The sequence below is a fragment of the Haliotis rubra genome, unplaced genomic scaffold (genome assembly GCF_003918875.1).
Source record: "Haliotis rubra isolate DU_JTF1 unplaced genomic scaffold, ASM391887v1 Scf297, whole genome shotgun sequence".
In the NCBI taxonomy this organism is placed as follows: domain Eukaryota; kingdom Metazoa; phylum Mollusca; class Gastropoda; order Lepetellida; family Haliotidae; genus Haliotis; species Haliotis rubra.
This window is the reverse complement of record NW_025766965.1, coordinates 930,046-950,364: the sequence shown is the minus strand read 5'-3', so window position 1 is coordinate 950,364 and position 20,319 is coordinate 930,046. Positions and strand designations below refer to the sequence as shown.

Below are 20,319 nucleotides of genomic sequence, written 5' to 3'. Positions count from 1 at the left end.
CATTTGTATCGATGTGGGAATCGAACCAAGGATTTTAGTGTGACAAGCGAACTCTTAAACCACAGTGCTACCTCGTCGCCCCAATGGCATGGAAGATTAACTATAGCAATAAGAAAGAACCGGATGGACCTTAACCACTTTGAAAGGTGTAAATGCTGATATTATTTTGTGTAGGAAATACGGTAATCAAGCTCAACTCGTTCCGACAAGGGATCCTTATAGAAGAATACTTGAAAATTGCAATAACTGGGTGAAAGATAAAGTCATCAGAAACATGTACCCCAAACATTTTGCGTTAGTTTTCTCCTTTAACGGCTGTTGACATCAAGTATAGTCAAGTATAGTATGGATATAATACCGTTATATTTTCTACCATGTACATTTTACCAAATTTGAGTTTCATACCATATTTCGTGATTTACTTAGAGTAATATGCAACTGTCAATAAAACACTTAGAAAAATTCATCGACTAGTTCGTCCGACCTCTGTAAAGCGCCCTCTACCCACGCTTGGCCGTCGTGGAATGAGAACACAGACCCCACTGTGTACACGTGATCCTTCGTGGAAGGGCGCGTCATCGTCTTTCTGACGTCATCCCAGTGGTATCCAGGCAACCACATATTGTAGCCTCCACCAAACGGGTAGTCATCCCATACTGACAGTGCGCCTGATATTGGGTCAGGAATTTGCCGGGTCTCAATTCCAAAGATATCCGCTAGGTGGCGCTTAATGTTAGCAACCATCCTGGTTGTGACGGTATAGGGTGTCTTAAGTGCCCCGCGGATTGGCTTGCCGAGTTTTGATAGTTGTTTCCAGTACGAAATATCAATATCTTTATATGACACAAGAAGCACGGCTCTTCCAGTATCTGCTGATACTCCCCCTTTCAATACGAATGCAAGCGGCAAATCCGTATGAATTTTGGAGAAAGACACGTTGAGCTTTTCCCACCAAGGACTGCGGAAGCCAAGGTATATTTTTGCAACTGGTGTATCAGTGACGGATGAAATATAGCGTCGGAAAAGACGATGTTTCTTGAAACCGTGCCAGTTAATTCCTGCAAGCCCCATTCTTGGAAGAGCCAGGATCACTTTCTTTGCGCATGTCTTCACAAAGGACTTTCTTCCCTATAAATGAGAAACATGGCGCGGATGATGTATGAGAGTGAACACCTCATGCTTACTGTAATAGATATATTAGAGATAATTTCAGCCTGTAATTAGTTTTACATGTTCCCTACAAGATGACAATTTCTTGACTCTTTGAAACTAAAAAATTAGAAGTAGGTTAATATCTTTGTTACGGTAACCAGCCTGGCAACAGCTAGACTGTGTATAATTTTACACCGCTGTTAGCAATATTCCAGCAATATTCCAGCAATATCGCGGTGGGGGACACTAGAAGGAACCACCAAGGTGAAGTGATAGAATGTGAATCGTACATCCGAGTTTCGACTTACGTATTTGTCCCTCGTGTAGCCATCTTTTTTCGTTACCGTTTCCTTGAACGTCAGTTGATAGTTCCTCGATGGTAATGACTGTATCTTAGTCAAACGGCGATTAAGATGTAACCGGTTGCTGAAGACAAGATTATTATGAGTTAAAAGGTGAACTTGAAACGTGAATGAATACTGAACGAAGACTTGACATTCCTAGAACCGCTTTCATCCGACCTTCACCATTGACAGCAACGTCATTGACATTTACACCGCTACGACACGTCTCTGTTTGAGGATCTGCTTCAACCCCAATATGAGTTGGCCTCTATACGTGAGTTGGTGAGTTTAGTTTTACGCCGCAGTCAGCAATATTCCAGCAATATGGTGGCGGTCTGTAAATAATCGAGTCTGGACCAGACGCTCCAGTGGTAAACAGCATGAGCATCGATCTACGCAATTGGTATACGATGACATGTGTCAACCAAGTCAGCGAGCCTGATGCCGTTAGTCGCCTCTTACCACAAGCATGGGTTACTGGAGACCAATTCTAACCCGGATCTTCACGGGTGCATGCTATCGGAGTTAATCTCTTGGTCAGCAGTATTCCCGTGCTCGTCTTCACATAACTAGTGAGTGAGTGAGTTTAGTTTTACGCCGCACTCAGCAATATTCCAGCTATATGGCGGCGGTCTGGAAATAATCGAGTCTGGACCAGACAATCCAGTGATCAACAACATGAGCATCGATCCCGTTAGTCGCCTCTTACGACAAGCATGGATTACTGAAGATCAATATTCCAACCCGGACCTGCATGGGTTTCACATAACTACCTGTCCACCAACGAAAACTATCATGTGACACACGTACCTCTGACCTTCCAGGGCTGCTTTCAACAACGACTTAGGGAGATGGTCCATCCCATGTTTGAGGGTTTTGTATGGCGAGTTGCTGGACCATCCTTCAGGTCCAGACAAGGGGATGTACACGGCGGCGCTAGTTGAGCCAAAGAAGCTGTGATAGCCTTCGGTGTCCCGAATGTAATTGTAAGCCTCTTCACTCGCAACGCTACGAAACATGGTCTCGTAACTGTAAAGACATATTATTATTTGTAAACCGAGCGTGTTGAATTCTTTAAGATACTATGTTGACTTTATATTTTATAACTACCAGATATATATTTCTTTTCATTAAATCCATAAGCCTAAATTGTTTTCTGATAACCGACATGCAACAACGTAATCAACAATGTGGAGGACATTTTCTTTTTTCGTCAACAGTCATCCTCCATATCTCCATCTACAGTGCTTGTATATAGTAAACCTACACCAACATGTGATCCATTCCCGTGGATATCGCTATCTCGAATTAGCTGCCCTCAAGTCAAAACATTGATTACACAACAGTTTCGTTTCCTGCTGACTGGGGTCTGTCCTATTGCTTACCTTAGTACATTAACCAGTCCAGAATTTTGAGACCAATTCATTCAACTGGATACATATATATTATTCAGTATTATTTGATACATCTAAGCACTTGTATATTACAACACTACGCTCCTTCTAATCCTTGCAAACACGTCGTGCAGCGTGCTCTGTCGTACAGCGTGCTCGGACAAACGGAAATCGTGGAAATCTCAAAACGAGGCTCTGCCGCTAGAAAAGTTTGGCGGTCTGGTACGGACTTGATATTTTATCAATCACATTGTGCGTTACAAACATACACTGAATAAGCGCAAAGAACACATGACAGGTGTAACCAGTGAGCCAGATGAATTGTGAATCATTTTACGACCTCATCAAACAGGGGTAGTCTGTGACGTCTTAGTTAAGGTCATGCTGCCTAAACCTCGCCATAAAATATAGAAATACGATGTTATTAAAGTTTAAAATTAAAATTAACTTGTAAATACCATTTTCTTATGAAACAAGGAATTGGAATTCAGTGTAACCATAGCTGTTTGTGGTGTCTCTTTTCACTTTTACACGAGAAACTTCGGATCGGCTGAAAAGTAGGTCACTGTCTGAATAGGTTAATGAGATTCATGTTTCGGTTTGGAATTCTGTGTGCAGATTTGACGGTCAACAGAACAAGGTCTACGTACCAGTCAAAATGTGAGCTACAAACCTAAATGTTCGCAATAACCATATCAACAACATGGCGGCTACGCCAACTGATTTTTGCGAGTTTGCGAGAAAGTCAGTTTTGAAAAACTCACTGACACTCGAAATATAGATCTCAATAATCGTTTTGATGGAAATGATGATTTTTGTTTCCAGGTACTACGAGTAACCTCCCTTGCCTTTCCAATTTCCTTTATGTCCCTTTGATTCGTCGATAAAATGTTTATAGAACTCTAAGCAAGGTAATATGCGAAAGTAAGGATTTCTGGTCCCGGGGTTAGTGTTGGTTTACCGAAATACGAGTCCTGAAGATATGAAAGATACTCAACAGTATTTAACGTAACTATTCTTAAGAATTTAAGGGACAATGTCCATAATTATATAGTACTCGGTGTTACGCCAATTACCATGAACGTACTCGGTGTAACGTCAAATATTATATACGACTCGGTGTAACGTCAGTTATCATGTACGTACTCGGTGGTACGTCAAATACCATGTACGTACTCGGTGGTACGTCAATATGTACCATGTGTACGTACTCACGGTGGTCTTACGTCAATTATCATGTACGTACTCGGTGTTACGTCAATCATCATGTACATGTACGTCAATCGGTGTTACGTCAATTATCATGTACGTACTCGGTGTTACGTCAATTATCATGTACGCGTACTCGGTGTTACGTGAATTATCATACGCGTACTCGGTGTAGCGTGAATTATCATGTACGTACTCGGTGTTACATCATTTCTCAAACGCACTCGGCGTCGGGTCAGTCATCTTACACCTCCTCGCTGTTACGTGAATAACCATATACCGATTCAGCATTATGTCCATTGTACGTACGTACTCAAAGATTCGGTGTTACGTCCATCATTACATACTTACTCGGCGTCGCGTATCATACACTGCCCTCGTTTATGCACATCAGTACTCACTCGGTCACGGCTTAATCAAGCCTTATGACGTGTAATACATAAGCCGACTTAAGGTGACTGAAGGGATGGTTAAGTGACATCTTGCCCGGGTGATGTGGACCGTCCGCTAATGGTTTGTTTGATCCAGGCCTGATGTATCTGGACTGTTTCCTACTGCGGCGCTAAACAACATCCACTCACCTCTGATCATGCAGCAGTAGACCGTCACGTGTAGACAGTTGCAGCAGACCCTTCCCTATCCGGAACTCACGGGGACCCCGGTCTGTGTAGTTGGTGTTCTCAGAAAACACCTTCCTGAATAGCAGAGAAACATTTGTATTCATATTGACATATTGCACTGACGATACAATTTCCTCTCAAAATAATACGCATACATTTGAAACTATAAATCTGAACCCACTATTCATGCCACTTGCTGTTTGTTCGGAACGTTATTTCTGGCAGTCTCTAGTATTATAGGGCCCTTAAGTAGGTCACGGCACTTCGCGAGACCTTAGTACTTCCGGTGACAAACAACGTTTCATACCTTTTCGAATGGTCTCATGGTTGTCATTTGACAGTGAGGAACCGATAATCCTTGCAGGAATAACAAATTTCCGATCTAGCCATCCCCAAATTAGCCAACTATTACGACTGTCAACAGCTGTGACAGCCAAGCATGGTTGTACACTTGGTCCGGTCTAGTAAAGTCATATTTGGCGGTCGCGCAATTTGGAACCAGAACTGGTTCTTGAATATACGCTTGTCATCGGAAATATGGTACCGGAAGTAAGCTGGGCACCCTCTCGCATATCGCTAGTTGCCGCCCGCAAATTAAGGGAGCCGGGAACCAGCTTAGTAGGCTACCGGAAGTAGCGCCATCGTCACAGACTTACAGATTTCGATTTGCGTAGCGATGAATAGGTTGTAAACGTGCTGTCATCGAAGCCGAGTTGGCAAAAGATGCAGCCAGTTTGATATCTAAATATGCACTGTCATAGACCTAACTGTCGCAGTTGTGGAAGAATATATATGGAACAATGTACCATTAAAGGCGCCGAAAAGTTATTCGCCGTGCAGAGAAAAGTGCGCCACATTGATTAGCCTGTGGCATGGTTCAGGAATCCAGGCCCTATACCAGTTCTGATAAAGATATATGATATTTTTTATGCATTTTCTGCTATTCACCATACCCATAACAGAATGAAATCCCAAATTGTATGCACTTATGTTGTATATTCAATGGGGAAAACTCAAGTAATCATGGTTCAGAATCCAAAGTAAAAGTATTGTTTACGCCGCTTTTCAGAAATATTCCAGCAATATCACGGCGTTATGTTGACACTCAGAAATGTAATTTGAAAGTAAGTTTGTTTACGCCGTGGGGCAATCGAACTAGAAATGTGCCCTGGCCTTCAGCGTGACGAACGAACTCTTTAACCATTAGGCTACCCTACAGCTCCTTATCGGAAAGTCTTAGTAGGAGTGGAACATTGTAACCGCTACTCTTAATCCACTCCAGATCGCACACTTTTGACAATGTTCCAGATGATTGTTAAACCACATGCGTACAGTAGTGGCCATTATCAGAACTGTTAAATACCAGGCAGACCAATACGTACCAAACAGCTCGTTTGTAGGATTGACGAGTACTACCCTGATATTGCGCCACTATCATTCAAAGACCTCGTGTTGTTCATTCGATGCCAGATTGACGTAAACATTACCAAGAGAATTCAAATGAGTCATTTGCCAATGGCACAGACGGATTGGGAGAAAATCGATTTGCTGCCGACACTTAATGACGTATTTCCCGTTTAAGAGGAAGTTAATGACCGATACGATAAGCAGAAGTTAACCATGTTTCGAAGAATGTTTTGAGAGGATAAATAGAAGATGTACGGTAATAGTCAATGATGCGAGGGTAAATTACCGTTGGCCCGCCGAAGCTTGGTTGGTTTGTTGTTCAACGCCGCACTCAGCAATATTCCAGCTATGTGGCAGCGGTCTGTAAATAATCGAGTCTGGACCAGACAATCCAGTGATCGACAGCATGAGCATTAATCTACATGCGATGACACGTGTCAGCCAAGTCAGCAAGCCTGACCACTCGATCCCGTTAGTTACTGAAGACCAATTCTAACCCGGATCTTCACGGGTTGAGTATGTAAGCAATGCAGCTGCATTTGACTAGTTTTCATTCGTACAATACGCCGATACAGTATCAATCCAGTGCACTGATTTGCATGTATATGTGTATTGAAAGATGTTGTTCATGTTACTGAAACGGATCTTTATCTTGCCCTAGAATCCATGTCATGGTAACGTAATGACGTCAAAAATAATTTTGAGTAATAATTTTAAAGTGCGGTTAAAACAAAATCTTTCACATGGCCACACCTACAGAATCTAATAATACGTAATAACTAAATATATCAACGCACCATCGTAGAGCTGCGGGACTCTTCCCTCTCTCTTCGTCCTTCAGGTTGTAGGGCAACTTGCTTGTCGTAAAATCTGCCTCTCTGAGTTGTCTCCCCCTTATGTAATACAGCGTTTCTTTGCTGGCGTTCTTGGGCTGAAAGTCTACCATGTCCAAACCGAGAGCCTTGATTACCTTGTACAACCGAGGGTGCCAGTCGGGGACGAACCTCATGCCGCCGAGTTCGATGTTCACGTCGGGGATGTGGGGCAACTTGGCGGTGTGTAGTCGTCCTCCAATTCTGTCGGAGTATTCGTACACGTCCACGGTGAGGTTTCGATTACGTAGACGCCAGGCCGTGTATGCACCCGAGACGCCAGCGCCGATTATTGCGATGTCCGTGCAGTTATCTAATGAAGTTATAAATGTCAGTTCATGCACTGGAAGAATCGGTTGGCTGACAGGTGAAGTGTGATAATATACCATGTATTCGTTCAAAGTATAGGTTTGGTTTGTTGTTTTACGCTGCACTCAGCAATATTCCAGCTATATGGCGGAGGTCTGTAAATAATCGAGTCTGAACCAGACAATCCAGTGATCAACAGCATGAGTATCAATCTACGCAATTGGGATACAATGACGTGTCAACCAAGTCAGCGATCCTGACCACCCGATCCCGTTAGTCGCCTCTTACGAGAAGAATGGGTTACTGAAGAGCAATTCTAACCCGGATCTTCACGGGTAGGTAGAGAAAGGAGTGAGTGAGTTCAAAATATAGCGTTACTGAGAAAGTGTGTTTCTCGCGCTAATGGGGTTCAGGTGTAGAACAGACTCGCAACATCTCACGTAGTTCCCACAAAAATGGGGATACGGTGCTTACAATGCCTGACGATGTTTAGTGTGTCATCGTTAGCCAAAGGCGTGGAATGTTTCCGGTCTCACAAGAGTAAGTGAGTGAGGGCAGCTTTTAGCAATATTCCCGCTATATCAAGGCCGGGACACCAGAAATATGCTTCACACACAATACCCATGTAGGGAATCGAACCCAAATCTTCGACGTGACGAGCGAACGCTTTAACTATCCACGCCCCGTATTCCAAAAGCAGCGTACATTTTTGCTCATGCTATTGACCACCTGCTCATCTGACATTATTTTCAGGTCGCTCGTATACATTTTGAACAATACTAAATGGGCCGAAATATGATATTAAATCACAGTGAGTTTAGTTTACGCTGCACTTAGCAATGTTCCAGCTATATGGCGGCGGTCTGTAAATAATCGAGTCTGGACCAGACAATCCAGTGATCAACAACAAGAGCATCGATCTACGCAATTCGGATATGATGTCATTTGTCAACCAAGTCAGTGAGCCTGACCGCCCGATCTCGTTACTCGCCTCTAACAAGCATAGGTTGCTGAAGAATCATTCATATATTCGGGCTAGTTTGTTTGAACGGAAAATACCCGCGGCATAAAACTGTCCCATTTGAGTTCATATCAGTTATTGGTACACAGTCGTACACAGTATCGACCTCGACTAGCTAGTGTATAGGATCGGGACATCTTTTTAAATTTCATTTTATTTATGCATAATTCATCTAAAAAATAAATGACAATATGATTACTTTTAATAAATGAAGTATCAGCTTACCATTTTCTACCTCTGTGTCCGGGGTTCGCCTGAATTTATCCAGACACAGATATTTACAACAGCCCTCGACCTGTGCCACGTGTTTGCAGTTTTTAGGTGGTGGGGAACACGGGAGTTGTCTACACATGGCGGGGAAACCTTTTTCGCATTTGCATGCCTTGCACGGCTCATCTTTATGAGGTATGTATTCCTCCGCGTTATGGAATAGCACTCCTTTGTAATCTGAACATTTCAAGATGGCCGCCGTTGTTATTGTTACAAGGGCGCTTGCAAAGATCACAATGAAAGCGACACCGGTCATGTTGTACCTGAAAAAAATATACAAAGTCCTTGCACACAAATCACAATCTAGTATTACTTTAAAAATTGCTTTTTCTCAAAATCCAATTTGCGTATTAACAACGTCCGTTGTTTCTCACGATGAAAACAGATTAGGTTATATTTATCACTGTTACAAAACAAAATCAATATAATTATTATTATTATTCTCAAGGATATTATAGCCTTACTGTGTGGTTTCAGCGTGGCCTACATTCTACAATGGACGATGACTTGAAAGTATGCCGAGAATAATCTATATTCAATGGAGTTCAAAGGATAAAGCTTAAACTTGTTCGACCAGGCTATTGTTTCAATAAAAACGGTTAATTCAAAGCACGTGTGTGCGGGTCATGTGCCTTACATTGTGAGGGGTCAAACACATTGTTTCTAATGTTGACTGTTCATTTCTTAACATTCGGCCGTAAAATACATTGAAATAAGACACAACATAATCGTTAAGAAGCTCTTACAAGGCAGCTGTCCATCAGAATGCTGGAAATTGAGATTATAAATGATCTGAGGCAGTGTTAAACGCTTACTCACCTGTTAAGTCTGTGTGAAAGTGAGGGTTACCTCCTGACTGAACGTCCCGTCATGTGTTTAACAACTGAAAAACACCAAGGGACTGTCTCAAAATATTTGACATCAATTTTCAGCGGATGAAATCATCCGTTGGGCCAGGGATACTCTACAACAGGGATAGGTCACTCGCTTGCTTTCTTTACCATTTGTACTAATTAGCGTGTGCCTCGTCATGCTCCAACGCACACAGTGACTTGGTTCGTTCCCAGCGCAACTTCGGCTGCGTTTAATAGTTCTTCAGCCAGTGTATTGTATCAGTCGGAATTTTACAATGAATGAATGAATTAATTAATTAAGAGCAAGAATTTTGTGTGAATGAATGAAAGAAATAAAGAAAAAGAACAAAAGAAAGAAATACATATGTGAATGGATGAAAGAATAAATGATACACGACGGCCATCCCTCCCCAAACATCTTAAAGAACGCAAAACTATCGGTAGAACACATGTGTTAACATCAGCTGTCCTTTTTTTAAAAATCTACTTTGAGACATTTTTGTACATTAGTAACCAATTCAGATATCTTATTGCATGTGTGGAATGGCATGGGCATTGACAGAATGTAACTGACACTGTCACAGACCCCTCAAAACCAAAAAGGTAAGTTTAGAACTATCACAAAGCGTTGTAAAGACCTTTCCAGTTTTGTCAAATACTAAGATCAACAAGAAAGAAAGAAGTTTTAGAACTATAACACTCAAGCATCACAAGCATCAATGGCGTATCAGAACAGATCGGCGATATGTCATATTTTTCACACACCTCAAATACACCCTAACAAAAAGATTTAAATTATAAAACTATCACTATTACTTGCAAACACCTTTCACCTGATGGTATATTCCCCTCATAAAAATTAAAGGTGTATGTGAAAGATGTTTTAGAACAATAACTAGAAACACTCAAACAACGCCCTGTAGTATTTCAATGGCAGATCGGCGATATGTCATATTTTTCACACACCTCAAATACACTCTAACAAATTTTTTTTAGTTATAAAACTATCACTTTTACTTGCAAACACCTTTCAACTAAAGGTTTATTTCCCTTCTAAAAATTAAACAAATATGTGAAAGAAGTTTTTAGCGAAAGAATTTAGTCTATCTTCGCTGTGTACTGAGAATTGAAGCCAGTGAGCTACAACATGCCGACTTGAAACTTTACTACAAATCTACTGTACTAACACTGACACTAATAACAATGATTTGACTTAAAATCAAGTGACAAAATAGGTAACTTATCTTCTACACGTAGGTTTTCAGTTGTCACAACACTCAGCGTATGTAATCAGCTGTTGAAAATAAACCGGGCCCAATATTAAAAACTAAGCTGCCGCCATATTGGCTACACTGGTCACGTGACGAGCCGAGGCATACGCTAAGGGGCTTTCTGAGGAGTGACCACTCCCCATTATATAGTCTCCCTGGTTGGGCATACTTCCCATGCCGCGTAGTCAACCTGTATAGCTTCATTATTTATAAACCCCACTGGTTGACACATGTCAGCGTATCCCAATTGCGTAGATCGATGCACATGATGCTGATCACCGGATTGTCTCGTCCAGACTCCATTATTTACGGACCACCATTATATAGCCGGAATATTGTCTATATTATTCATTCTGAGCCCCTGTTACAAATAAGACCATGGTTCCGAAGTTACGACATTCGTAAGCCTATGATAATCTATAGAGTTACGACAGGTCGTAACTTTACGAATGCTTTGTGGACGGGACCCAGACTCCTAGGGTAGTGATTGGCCCAATTTAAATGAGAAGAGATATAGAGACAACTTCATAAAACACAAGTACGGTTATTAAATGAGTTGTTATGCATATCAATTCTGTTAGTAAGGTTGATATTAGAGGTGTGATAGTATAGATTCAGATATCTTTTTAATATACATGTATAGTATTCCCAGAAAGTATTGAGAAAGTTGTTTCGGCATATATCTAATACATGTTTATAAACTATAGAAGTTTTACTTAAATGAATATGTTGAGATATGATTCTCTCACAGTCTAAGTGTCTTTCAGTACTTTGTGAGACCTCCTGGCCCTGCAATACACGACTGAATGCACTTTGGTACACCACCGATCAAAGTTTGTAGGAAATCGTGTGACAGCGTATCCCAATATTCGACCACTTCTTTCTTCATATCCTCAATATTTCTAAGTCTAACGAATTTCAGTATCGTGCATGATGTTGTAGCTGATTTAATAGAATCTTTCTAAACAATAAATACATCCCGACTGTTAGAAAGTGTTGAGATGCCCCCTGAAAGTTTCCGATTTCAAATTGTTTTCATCATATCACAGCAGTAACAGTTTCTCGTAAGGTCAGGAAAGGTTAGGGGCCCCATTCGCTTATTATGCAAGTCTCCATTATTCAGAAACTTGAAAAACCGGATAGTAGCTTTAGCAACGGCAACATGCAGGTCCAATTATTTACACATTATTCAAGTATTTACCACAAAGCAAACAAGATACAGTCGGGTCGTTGTTACTGGGTTCATTATCATAATAGGGTACTCAATGAGCGCCACCAAGTGTAAACGAAATGACGCGATATACCCTCAACCCCGTGCAGTGAGCTTAATGGAATGTTAGGATTTACATCAGTTTTACAAGTTGTTGTTTTTAAGAGTTACTTTGAAGTTGGATTTTATTACAACAGTTTTTCGTCGTCAGAGAGATGTGTGAGTAACAATGTAAGCAAGAGTGAAATAGTGAGTGTGCGCATGCGTGCGTGAATGGTTTGCAATCATCCAACAACATTACGTCTGTCAACGAGAAACAGCTTCACCCACTGTATACATGTGGGGACTGAACTCGGGTCTTCGGTATTACGAGGGCCATCGCCAAGTGGTAATATTAGTGAGTTTAGTTTTACGCTCAGCAATATTCCATCTATAGGGCAGCGGTCTGTAAATAATCGAGTCTGGACCAGACAATCCAGTGATCAACAGCATGAGCATCGTACTGCGCAATTGGGAACTGATGACATGCGTCAACCAAGTCAGCGAGCCTGACCACCCGATCCCGTTAGTCGCCTCTTACGACAAGCATGGGTTACTGAAAATCAATTCTAACCCGGATCTTCACCGGTTGGCAATATTAGCTCATAGTGTTATAATACAACTGATTTTGCCTGAGCTGCATTCAGAACAACGATTACTATTAATTCAAAGACCTTGTGTTCAGCAACCGTTTTCAGAGATCTTGAATTGAAAATCCTCTCTCTAAATTTGTTTGATAAATTATAGTGTCATCCGAGCTCACAGTTGCAGCAACAGGATTGACGTCGTTTGTGCGGCACCCTTCAGCTACTGATGGCGAGGCAATACGACCTCAGGAAAGAAAAAGTAGAAACCTTGTTTTGTCAAAGGCAAACGAACTATAAACAGCACATATTCATCTTGCTGACGTCGAAGACACTTTTTCTCCAAGAGTGCTGCACCACCTAATATTAAATATAATCACGAAACTAGGGCCAGGTTTCACAAAGCTGTCTTAGTTGGTTGGTTTGTTGTTTAACGCCGCACTCAGCAATATTCCAGCTATATTGCGGCGGTCTGTAAATGATCATGTCTAGACCAGACAACCCAGTGATCGACAGCATGAGCATCGATCCACGCAAATGGGATACGATGACATGTGTTTACCAAGGCAGCGAGCCTGACCACCCGATCCCGTTAATGGCCCCTTACAAACATGGGTTGCTGACGACCAATACTAACCCGGATGTTCCCGAGTACAAATAGCCTAAAAGTATCCAGGGCTGTCTTAGCGTTACGACGGCCCATGTCCTAATATAGAAGTGTGACAGGCATCCCCGAGAGGAATGAAGCGGGTGATGCAAGGTTGTATCAGCTGTCCGTTGAACCGCTGCGACTTTCCAAGTCAACATACCTATCTACCGAGTCATGGAGGTGAAGTTGCATCGACGACATAGATAGTTTCACACACCAGCAGACCATGGCGTGGTACATTTCAATGAAGAATATTGTTACATACAGTTTCAAATCATGTGGATTTTCGCCGTTTTGTGTGTCCAACTAGGTACTATCCTAGATGTTAAGGTATTGTATCAGCCATCCTACTAGTATTATGTTGATGCAGACTTACGTCAACTGCCAATGCCATTGGCGCAGTTTATATCAAATCTTTATACCAACTATCCTTATATCAACTATCCCTATATCAACTATTTTACTATCCTTATATCAACTATCTCTATATCTACTATCCTTATATCTGCTATATTTATATCTACTATCCTTATATCAACTATCCCTATATCAACTATCCTGATAACACCTATCTTTATATCAACTATCCTTATGTCAGCTATCCTTATATCTACTATCCTTATATCAACTATCCTTATATCAGCTACCCTTATATATACTATCCTTATATCAACTATCCTTATATCAGCTACCCTTATATATACTATCCTTATATCAACTATCCTTATATCAGCTACCCTTATATCTACTATCCTTATATCAACTATCCTTACATCAGCTATTTCAAATCCAAATCAAAACAGACACTGATGCAGCTTTATGTCCATTGTCCGCGACTTTGATGCAAATTTATGTAAACGATCCTAGATACTGACGCATGTTTGCATCAACTATCCTGAATATAAACTATCCAAATACTGTCGCAGTTTTATTTAGACTAGTCTAAATTATAAGAAGTATCCTGGACACTGACGCAGTTTTATATCAGCTACCCTAGATACTTTAGATTTATATCAACTTTCCCAAATACGGATGAAGATTACTATCAACTATCCTAGATACTGATGCACTTTTACATGAGCTACCCCGTATAAGCGTGTAGGTTTTATACCAATTACTCCAGACACTGTCGCTGTTTTCTATCACTTATACGGGGCGGTGGGGTAGCAAATGATCTAAGCGTCCGCTCGTCACGCTGAAGACCCGGGTTCGATTCCCCACATGGATACAATGTCTGAAGCCTATTTCTAGTGTCCCCTCTGTAATATTGCTAAAGCGGCGTAAAACCATACTCACTCATTCACTATCAATTATACTAAACGCTGACGCTGCTTATATCAACCGCCCTCAACACTAACATGCATTTGTTGCATCAGTTATTCTAAATCCCGAGCAGCCTATTTTGAAAATTATGATTAAAAGTTTATTCATGCTCCGTTTATAACTTTGTATCAAGGTCCAACAGCTCTGTCGCAAGCCAATGTTACAGTATAGGAGGTACGACAGTTGTCGTGCTACGATAGCTTTGTGAAACGGGGCCCTGGTGTTTAGAGTTGATATCAGCCAGCCCAATCTCATTTAAATCAGATCTAAGTGCTCGCTGTGTAAAAGTAGCGAGCGCTGTGATCCGATCTAAATGAGATTGCATCAAGCCACGGCACGGTTGCAGCACCATATAAAATATCGGGGACGCTGGAGAGGAATTCTACTACCCGATAGGGAGTGAATGCTTTAAACATTAGACGTGCGTAGCATGTGCGGTCCGACAGCTGGTTGTGTTTGAGCTAACCGCAATTTCAGCTGATAATATGTTATACTCAAGGTGAAAACACGGGAGGCCGAGGTTCCTCAAGTGGCCCTGCAGAGTTGCGTCCCTTTGGCACACAAGAACCACGTGATCGTGGGTTCGAATCCCGGCTTCCCGTTCGGCAAGTACCACACTCCTGTTCACCAAAGAAGTAAACGTCTTAGACACCTGCTCCTACTGAGGCGCGGTGGGGTAGCCTAGTGGTTAAAGCGTCCGCTCGTCACGCCGAAGACCCGGGTTCGATTCCCCACATGAGCACATTGTGTGAAGCCCATTTCTGGTGGCCCGCCGTGATATTGCAGGAATATTGCTAAAAGCGGCGTAATACTAAACTCACTCACTCACTCCTCCCACGTAAAGCTGGCACGTCGTGATGTAACTGGAATGGTAATCAAAGCGGCGTTAAACATAGTTCACTCACTCACTTATACGCAGGGTAGGCTGCTCCATAGTTAGGATCAGCAGTCAATCACTGTCTCATGCAACTGGACCGCCTCCGTGGTGTAGTGGTTAGAGCGTCTGCCCGGAGAGCGAAAGGTCGCGGGTTCGATCCCCGACCGCGTCATACCAAAAGACGTTAAAATATGGTACTTGTTTGGTCCCTGCCTGGCGCTCGGCATTAATGGGTACAACAAGGACTGGTCGGCTCGGAGTCAGTATAATGTGTCTGAGTGGGGTATTCATGCTTCACTGCGGCATGGTATTTCAGTGAGCTAGCACTATAAAACCAGCATAAGTCTGGGCTAGTACAAGCAGCCGGACATACACATACACATACACACGCATGCACGTCGTCATATGAGCGAAATATTCTCAAGCACGACGTTAAACCCAATTTCACCTCACCTCACCTCATGCAACTGTTGAGAATTCGCAGTTCAAGTTCAATACAATCAGTCTCTTTAACTACCCCAAAACGTTCAAGGACACGGCTCAAAGTCTGACCGTTGTCGTCTGCTCATTATGAAAATGCTATGTTTCGAGACACTGTAAAGTGTGGGCAAGTTGACGTCACCGTCTCCTTCAACAAAAGATGATGACAGTGATTTCTCACATTGGATTTGGCTGAATGTCGTCAAAAACGACCCGATTTTCAACCGGCAAACCGTTCAGCAAACTGTTATCGCTGGTGTTTTCAAAAAGCTGATTGGAATCTGCCCCACATAACGAGCCATCTCTATCATATGTAACTACTTGGATGAACACAACTTTCATCCATGAGTGGAAGATATGACCACTACATGAGGGAAGGGTGATCCTTCCTTAGCCACAGTTAAGAGGCAGAATATAATTTGGCAGGGAAAGCCTTGAACACGACCTCCATCCCGGTAAGCCTGTGCATGACGCCAAGAACACCAGAAAGATCCACAGAAAGCAGGATAATTATGTGATGACCGACCGGTGAACGATCATGAGCGTCAGATTATTAAGTTTAGGACGCATTATTCAGGTGAGTACATTTCATTATCACAGATATTTGGGCACAGACTAACATCTTGTTCTTTCCCAAAGACTTTGACGACAAAAACGCATTATAACAGTTCTCGTTATAATTTACATCTGTCTGAAGCTGATCTAGAAAGGTTATTGCAGCGATTTGTGACTATGGATGAAACCTTGGCTTGCCACGTCTTCCCTATCCAAAGAATCGTGAAAACTGTAGGTGCATGTACAGACAGAAGACTGTCCCGTGGTGGATGTTTTGGGTGTCAGGATGACCCATTGGACAAAAACGATGTCGTGGCAGCTATGAAGGATGTTTTGGGACAGCCAAGAGAAAAACTTATACAAAGCTGGAACAAAAATCCCTCTGAAATCGTTGGCAAAAGTGTAATAATGTGAAAAGGGTTTATGTTAGAAAACCGTCAGTTTGGGAAAGGTTATAGCAATTGGTAGCAGTTCAGACAGAACTGAGAAGCAAATGATGATTCGAAAGCATATATTTTGCGAGACAATTTAAAAAAACCCGATATTTTCAGAAAACGTTTTGATTTATTAAATTTATCAAAGTCTGAAAGTGCGAACAAAATGGATTCGACAGTATATAGCGACATCATCGGCGTTTTTCTATTCAGATTTAAACGGGACTATCATTTTCGAACTCAAAGAGCAATATCAGCTGCTTTAGTACTGATCTTTAGAATTTATTCTAAAATTTGCCTTATCTGGGAACTGTTGAATTTGACTTTTGCAGTGAGCATCAATAGTGCTTTGTGGCTAGTTGGTTTAAGTGTGGGGTATAAGTGTTATGCAGATGGATGGAGACTGTTCTTTGTTTAGTTATCTCCCTCTAACATATTGCCTGGATGTGTACTGGTGTTGAGGGCAAGGCTAACTTGCTATGTTCTTGGAAACATGCAGTTAGGTATGTACTAATTCCAAAGCCTTTAAATTATCCTTTCCAAATAGCTTCTTACTGTAGAAAATACTTCTAATGTACATCTCGAAAACGTTTCGCAACACCAGAATCAATCGTAACAATATGTAATATTGTCGCCTAGACTGACGCATGCACGCAATATATGCTACAAACAAAAGTATGGGAACACCCTAAAATTTAATAGTCATATAAACTGAAACGTGGTGAGGTCATTTATACTCTAAGGTAAATGCAACTTTTTGTGTGCTTAATGGGCACTTTAAACGACATGTTGGAACATGCAGTGAAGCAACTGATTCAATAAATTATGAACGTCCCCTAAACACGATAGTCACCTGTTCGGGTAACTTCATTTCTTGTCCCAGGATGAGATATGCATCACACGTGCCTGAAACACATTTGCTGTCTCGGTATCACCATATTATTCAAGTGTACGTTTTACCCCCATTTTATGCCATTATTTGTAACAGTCATTAAATCATTTAGGTGGCATTATTCGTCTCATGTTCTGTTGTAAAAACTCTTGCACGATAAAATATGCATCAATTGGCAGCACTGCGTCACCATGAACCGCTGGGAAATGGCTCAACTGAAAACAAGGTGATTCGACGCGCTTTCCCAAGTGTATATACAAACTTAAAGGATGACTAGTTACTAAAACAGCATCTTGTGAGTAATCATTTACACAACTCCAATTTGAAGGGAGGAAATGTATGGATGTCAACCCATGTAATATGAGGAACACCAGATTCGATGTGTCTTCTCTCCTTATCAGACGAATGAAAGCTTGGAAGCAGAGGCTTTTCTGTATACATATACATATCTACATGTACAACACAATACAGGCAAAAATAAAGGAGGACTCTTAACAGAGAACCCAGTAGTTAATTGCTGCCTGGTAATGGCAATGGACAACTGGAAGCCAGAAGCTTTGGTTTAAGGAAATATAGATCTTGTTTGATCATCGATTTTCATGTCTGTATTGTTACCAGCTGTTGCTGTAAACGTATTTCCAAAACAGAATGGAGTGCAGATACGTCGTCCCATTTGCTGCTATTAGGCTTTGTCGAGAGTAGACTGTGGATGTCAAATGTCATTAATGCCTTGAGACGCCATCTAGGTCACATCAAAGTAAAGCATTACGACTTGATACTCGACAGTCAACATCTCAACTAGCGGCTGTACAAGTTGGATGTTCGGAAATGCAATGACACACTCATCGCCAAGGACTGTCTTGGAAATTTCACCTGAAAATATAATCAATTGACAAGCATTTACCTACCAATAATATCTTGGATAAGTGTGAAATATATATTATGTATCACAGAGTTGATTAAAACCCATTAGGATTTGACATTTAAAAACGTTCAAGCAGTTTGACCTTTGGGATCTTCCGGTAGAAATACCCACCAGTGCTAACAAATGTGTGGTGTTGGCACAACAGAGACTTGTGTCCGAATGAAATAATTACAAACAGAATATTATGTTTTGGATCGGGTTTTTTTATCTCGGAGGCATTCAGCTCACATATATACTGATGCATCTGAAGATATAGCCAGTGAGTATAGTTTTACGCCGCTGCTGATCCTAACTATGGAGCAGCCTACCCTGTGTATAAGTGAGTGAGTGAACTATGTTTAACGCCGCTTTGATCACCATTCCAGTTACATCACGACGTGCCAGCTTTACGTGGGAGGAGTGAGTGAGTGAGTGAGTTTAGTCTTACGCCGCTTTTAGCAATATTCCACCAATATTACGGCGGGGGACACCAGAAATGGGCTTCACACATTGTACCCATATAGGGAATCGGAATCGGCTTAGCGAGGCCAGACAACTAATCACATACCATTTCCACTTAATGCAGTCTTAAAAATAGCAGAAGAAAAATCTCTTTATTGATCATTCCGGAACAAGTTCAACATACAACGCCTGGGCAAAATGGCAGATGGACAGCTATAGGTATGCTTCTTTCCTTGCAGCGTGACGTTGCTCGTCGATTCAAAGTCCTGGGAAACATTATTGGGTAACTTATAACCACGTTTTCAGCTAAACACTGAAGTTATAGTCCATCCCTGTACTTATCCCACACCAGGAACGGCATCACATAAAGACAGATAGATTCGAACCACACATCTATGACAGGTGCCAGCCAGCAAATTAACAGCCTGTACCATAGTTGGCAACAGAGGTGTTCGGCGACGTCAACGCGTCTACGGCATCCGTGCAAGACGCCCCGCCCCACAGCCAATTTTGACGGAAGAACATCGACGTCGACGTCTCCAGTGGAGCATACACCACTTGGGAAGGATGTGAGTGGAGGAGAGTTTCCATCACTAATGATTCAGGTTTCCTACCCAGGCATGCATGAACCCTTAATTTGTCACCCTTGAACACATCTGGAATGAAAAGGAGCGTCGTTTAGACGTTATTCGAAACCTCCACCAACTCCTTCCTCGGGTATGGAAAGATCTTTCTGGGAATTTTATCGACGTTTGATGGCCAAGGTGCCAGGCCTACTTCAGTGTACAAGGTTCACACACACACTGCTGGGTCCTGGGCCTAGATTTTCGAAGCTCTCTTAGCGCTAAGATAGTCGTAAGTTAATGTGTGGCATTTACGACTACCTTAGCGCTAAGAGAGCTTCGAACTTCTAGCCCTGGGGTCCGTTCCACAAAGCGATCGTAGTGCGTCGTAAGTACATGTTACAGTATGGGCGTTACGATAGTCCTAGCTCTACGATCGCTTTGTGGAACGGGCCCCTGATCCCGTGAACGTGCTTGTGAATCCCCTCTTGTCTTGTGACTCATATGGTGACTGTGTGAGTGAGGGAATGGGTGACTATGGTAATACGTCGCTTTCAGAAATATTCCAGCAATATCAGAGGGCAACAGAAATAGGTTTCACACATTGTACCCATGCGGGGAATC

The 20,319-nt window shown here is 41.9% G+C and overlaps 1 protein-coding gene across 1 annotated transcript; it reads right to left on the bottom strand.

Annotated features, from left to right (window-relative positions):
- Positions 1-288: 288 nt before the first annotated feature.
- LOC124282280 (L-amino-acid oxidase-like) lies at positions 289-9,466 on the bottom strand. Its single transcript, XM_046718232.1, has 7 exons — positions 9,418-9,466; positions 8,554-8,861; positions 6,924-7,311; positions 4,681-4,794; positions 2,307-2,525; positions 1,461-1,578; positions 289-1,128 (listed from the first exon to the last, which is right to left on the bottom strand). The coding sequence occupies exons 2-7, from the start codon at positions 8,852-8,854 to the stop codon at positions 454-456; spliced, it is 1,815 nt and encodes a 604-aa protein (XP_046574188.1). The 5' UTR covers positions 8,855-8,861; positions 9,418-9,466; the 3' UTR covers positions 289-453.
- Between the last annotated feature and the right edge of the window lie 10,853 nt (positions 9,467-20,319).

Coding starts and splice junctions, on each gene's coding strand:
- LOC124282280 (XM_046718232.1), bottom strand. CDS start 8,854: ATGACCGGTGTCGCTTTCATTGTGATCTTTGCAAGCGCCCTTGTAACA. Junction 4,795..6,923: donor AGTCCCGCAGCTCTACGATG/GTGCGTTGATAT, acceptor TCTGCTATTCAG/GAAGGTGTTTTCTGAGAACA. Junction 2,526..4,680: donor CTACTGCTGCATGATCAGAG/GTGAGTGGATGT, acceptor ATGTCTTTACAG/TTACGAGACCATGTTTCGTA.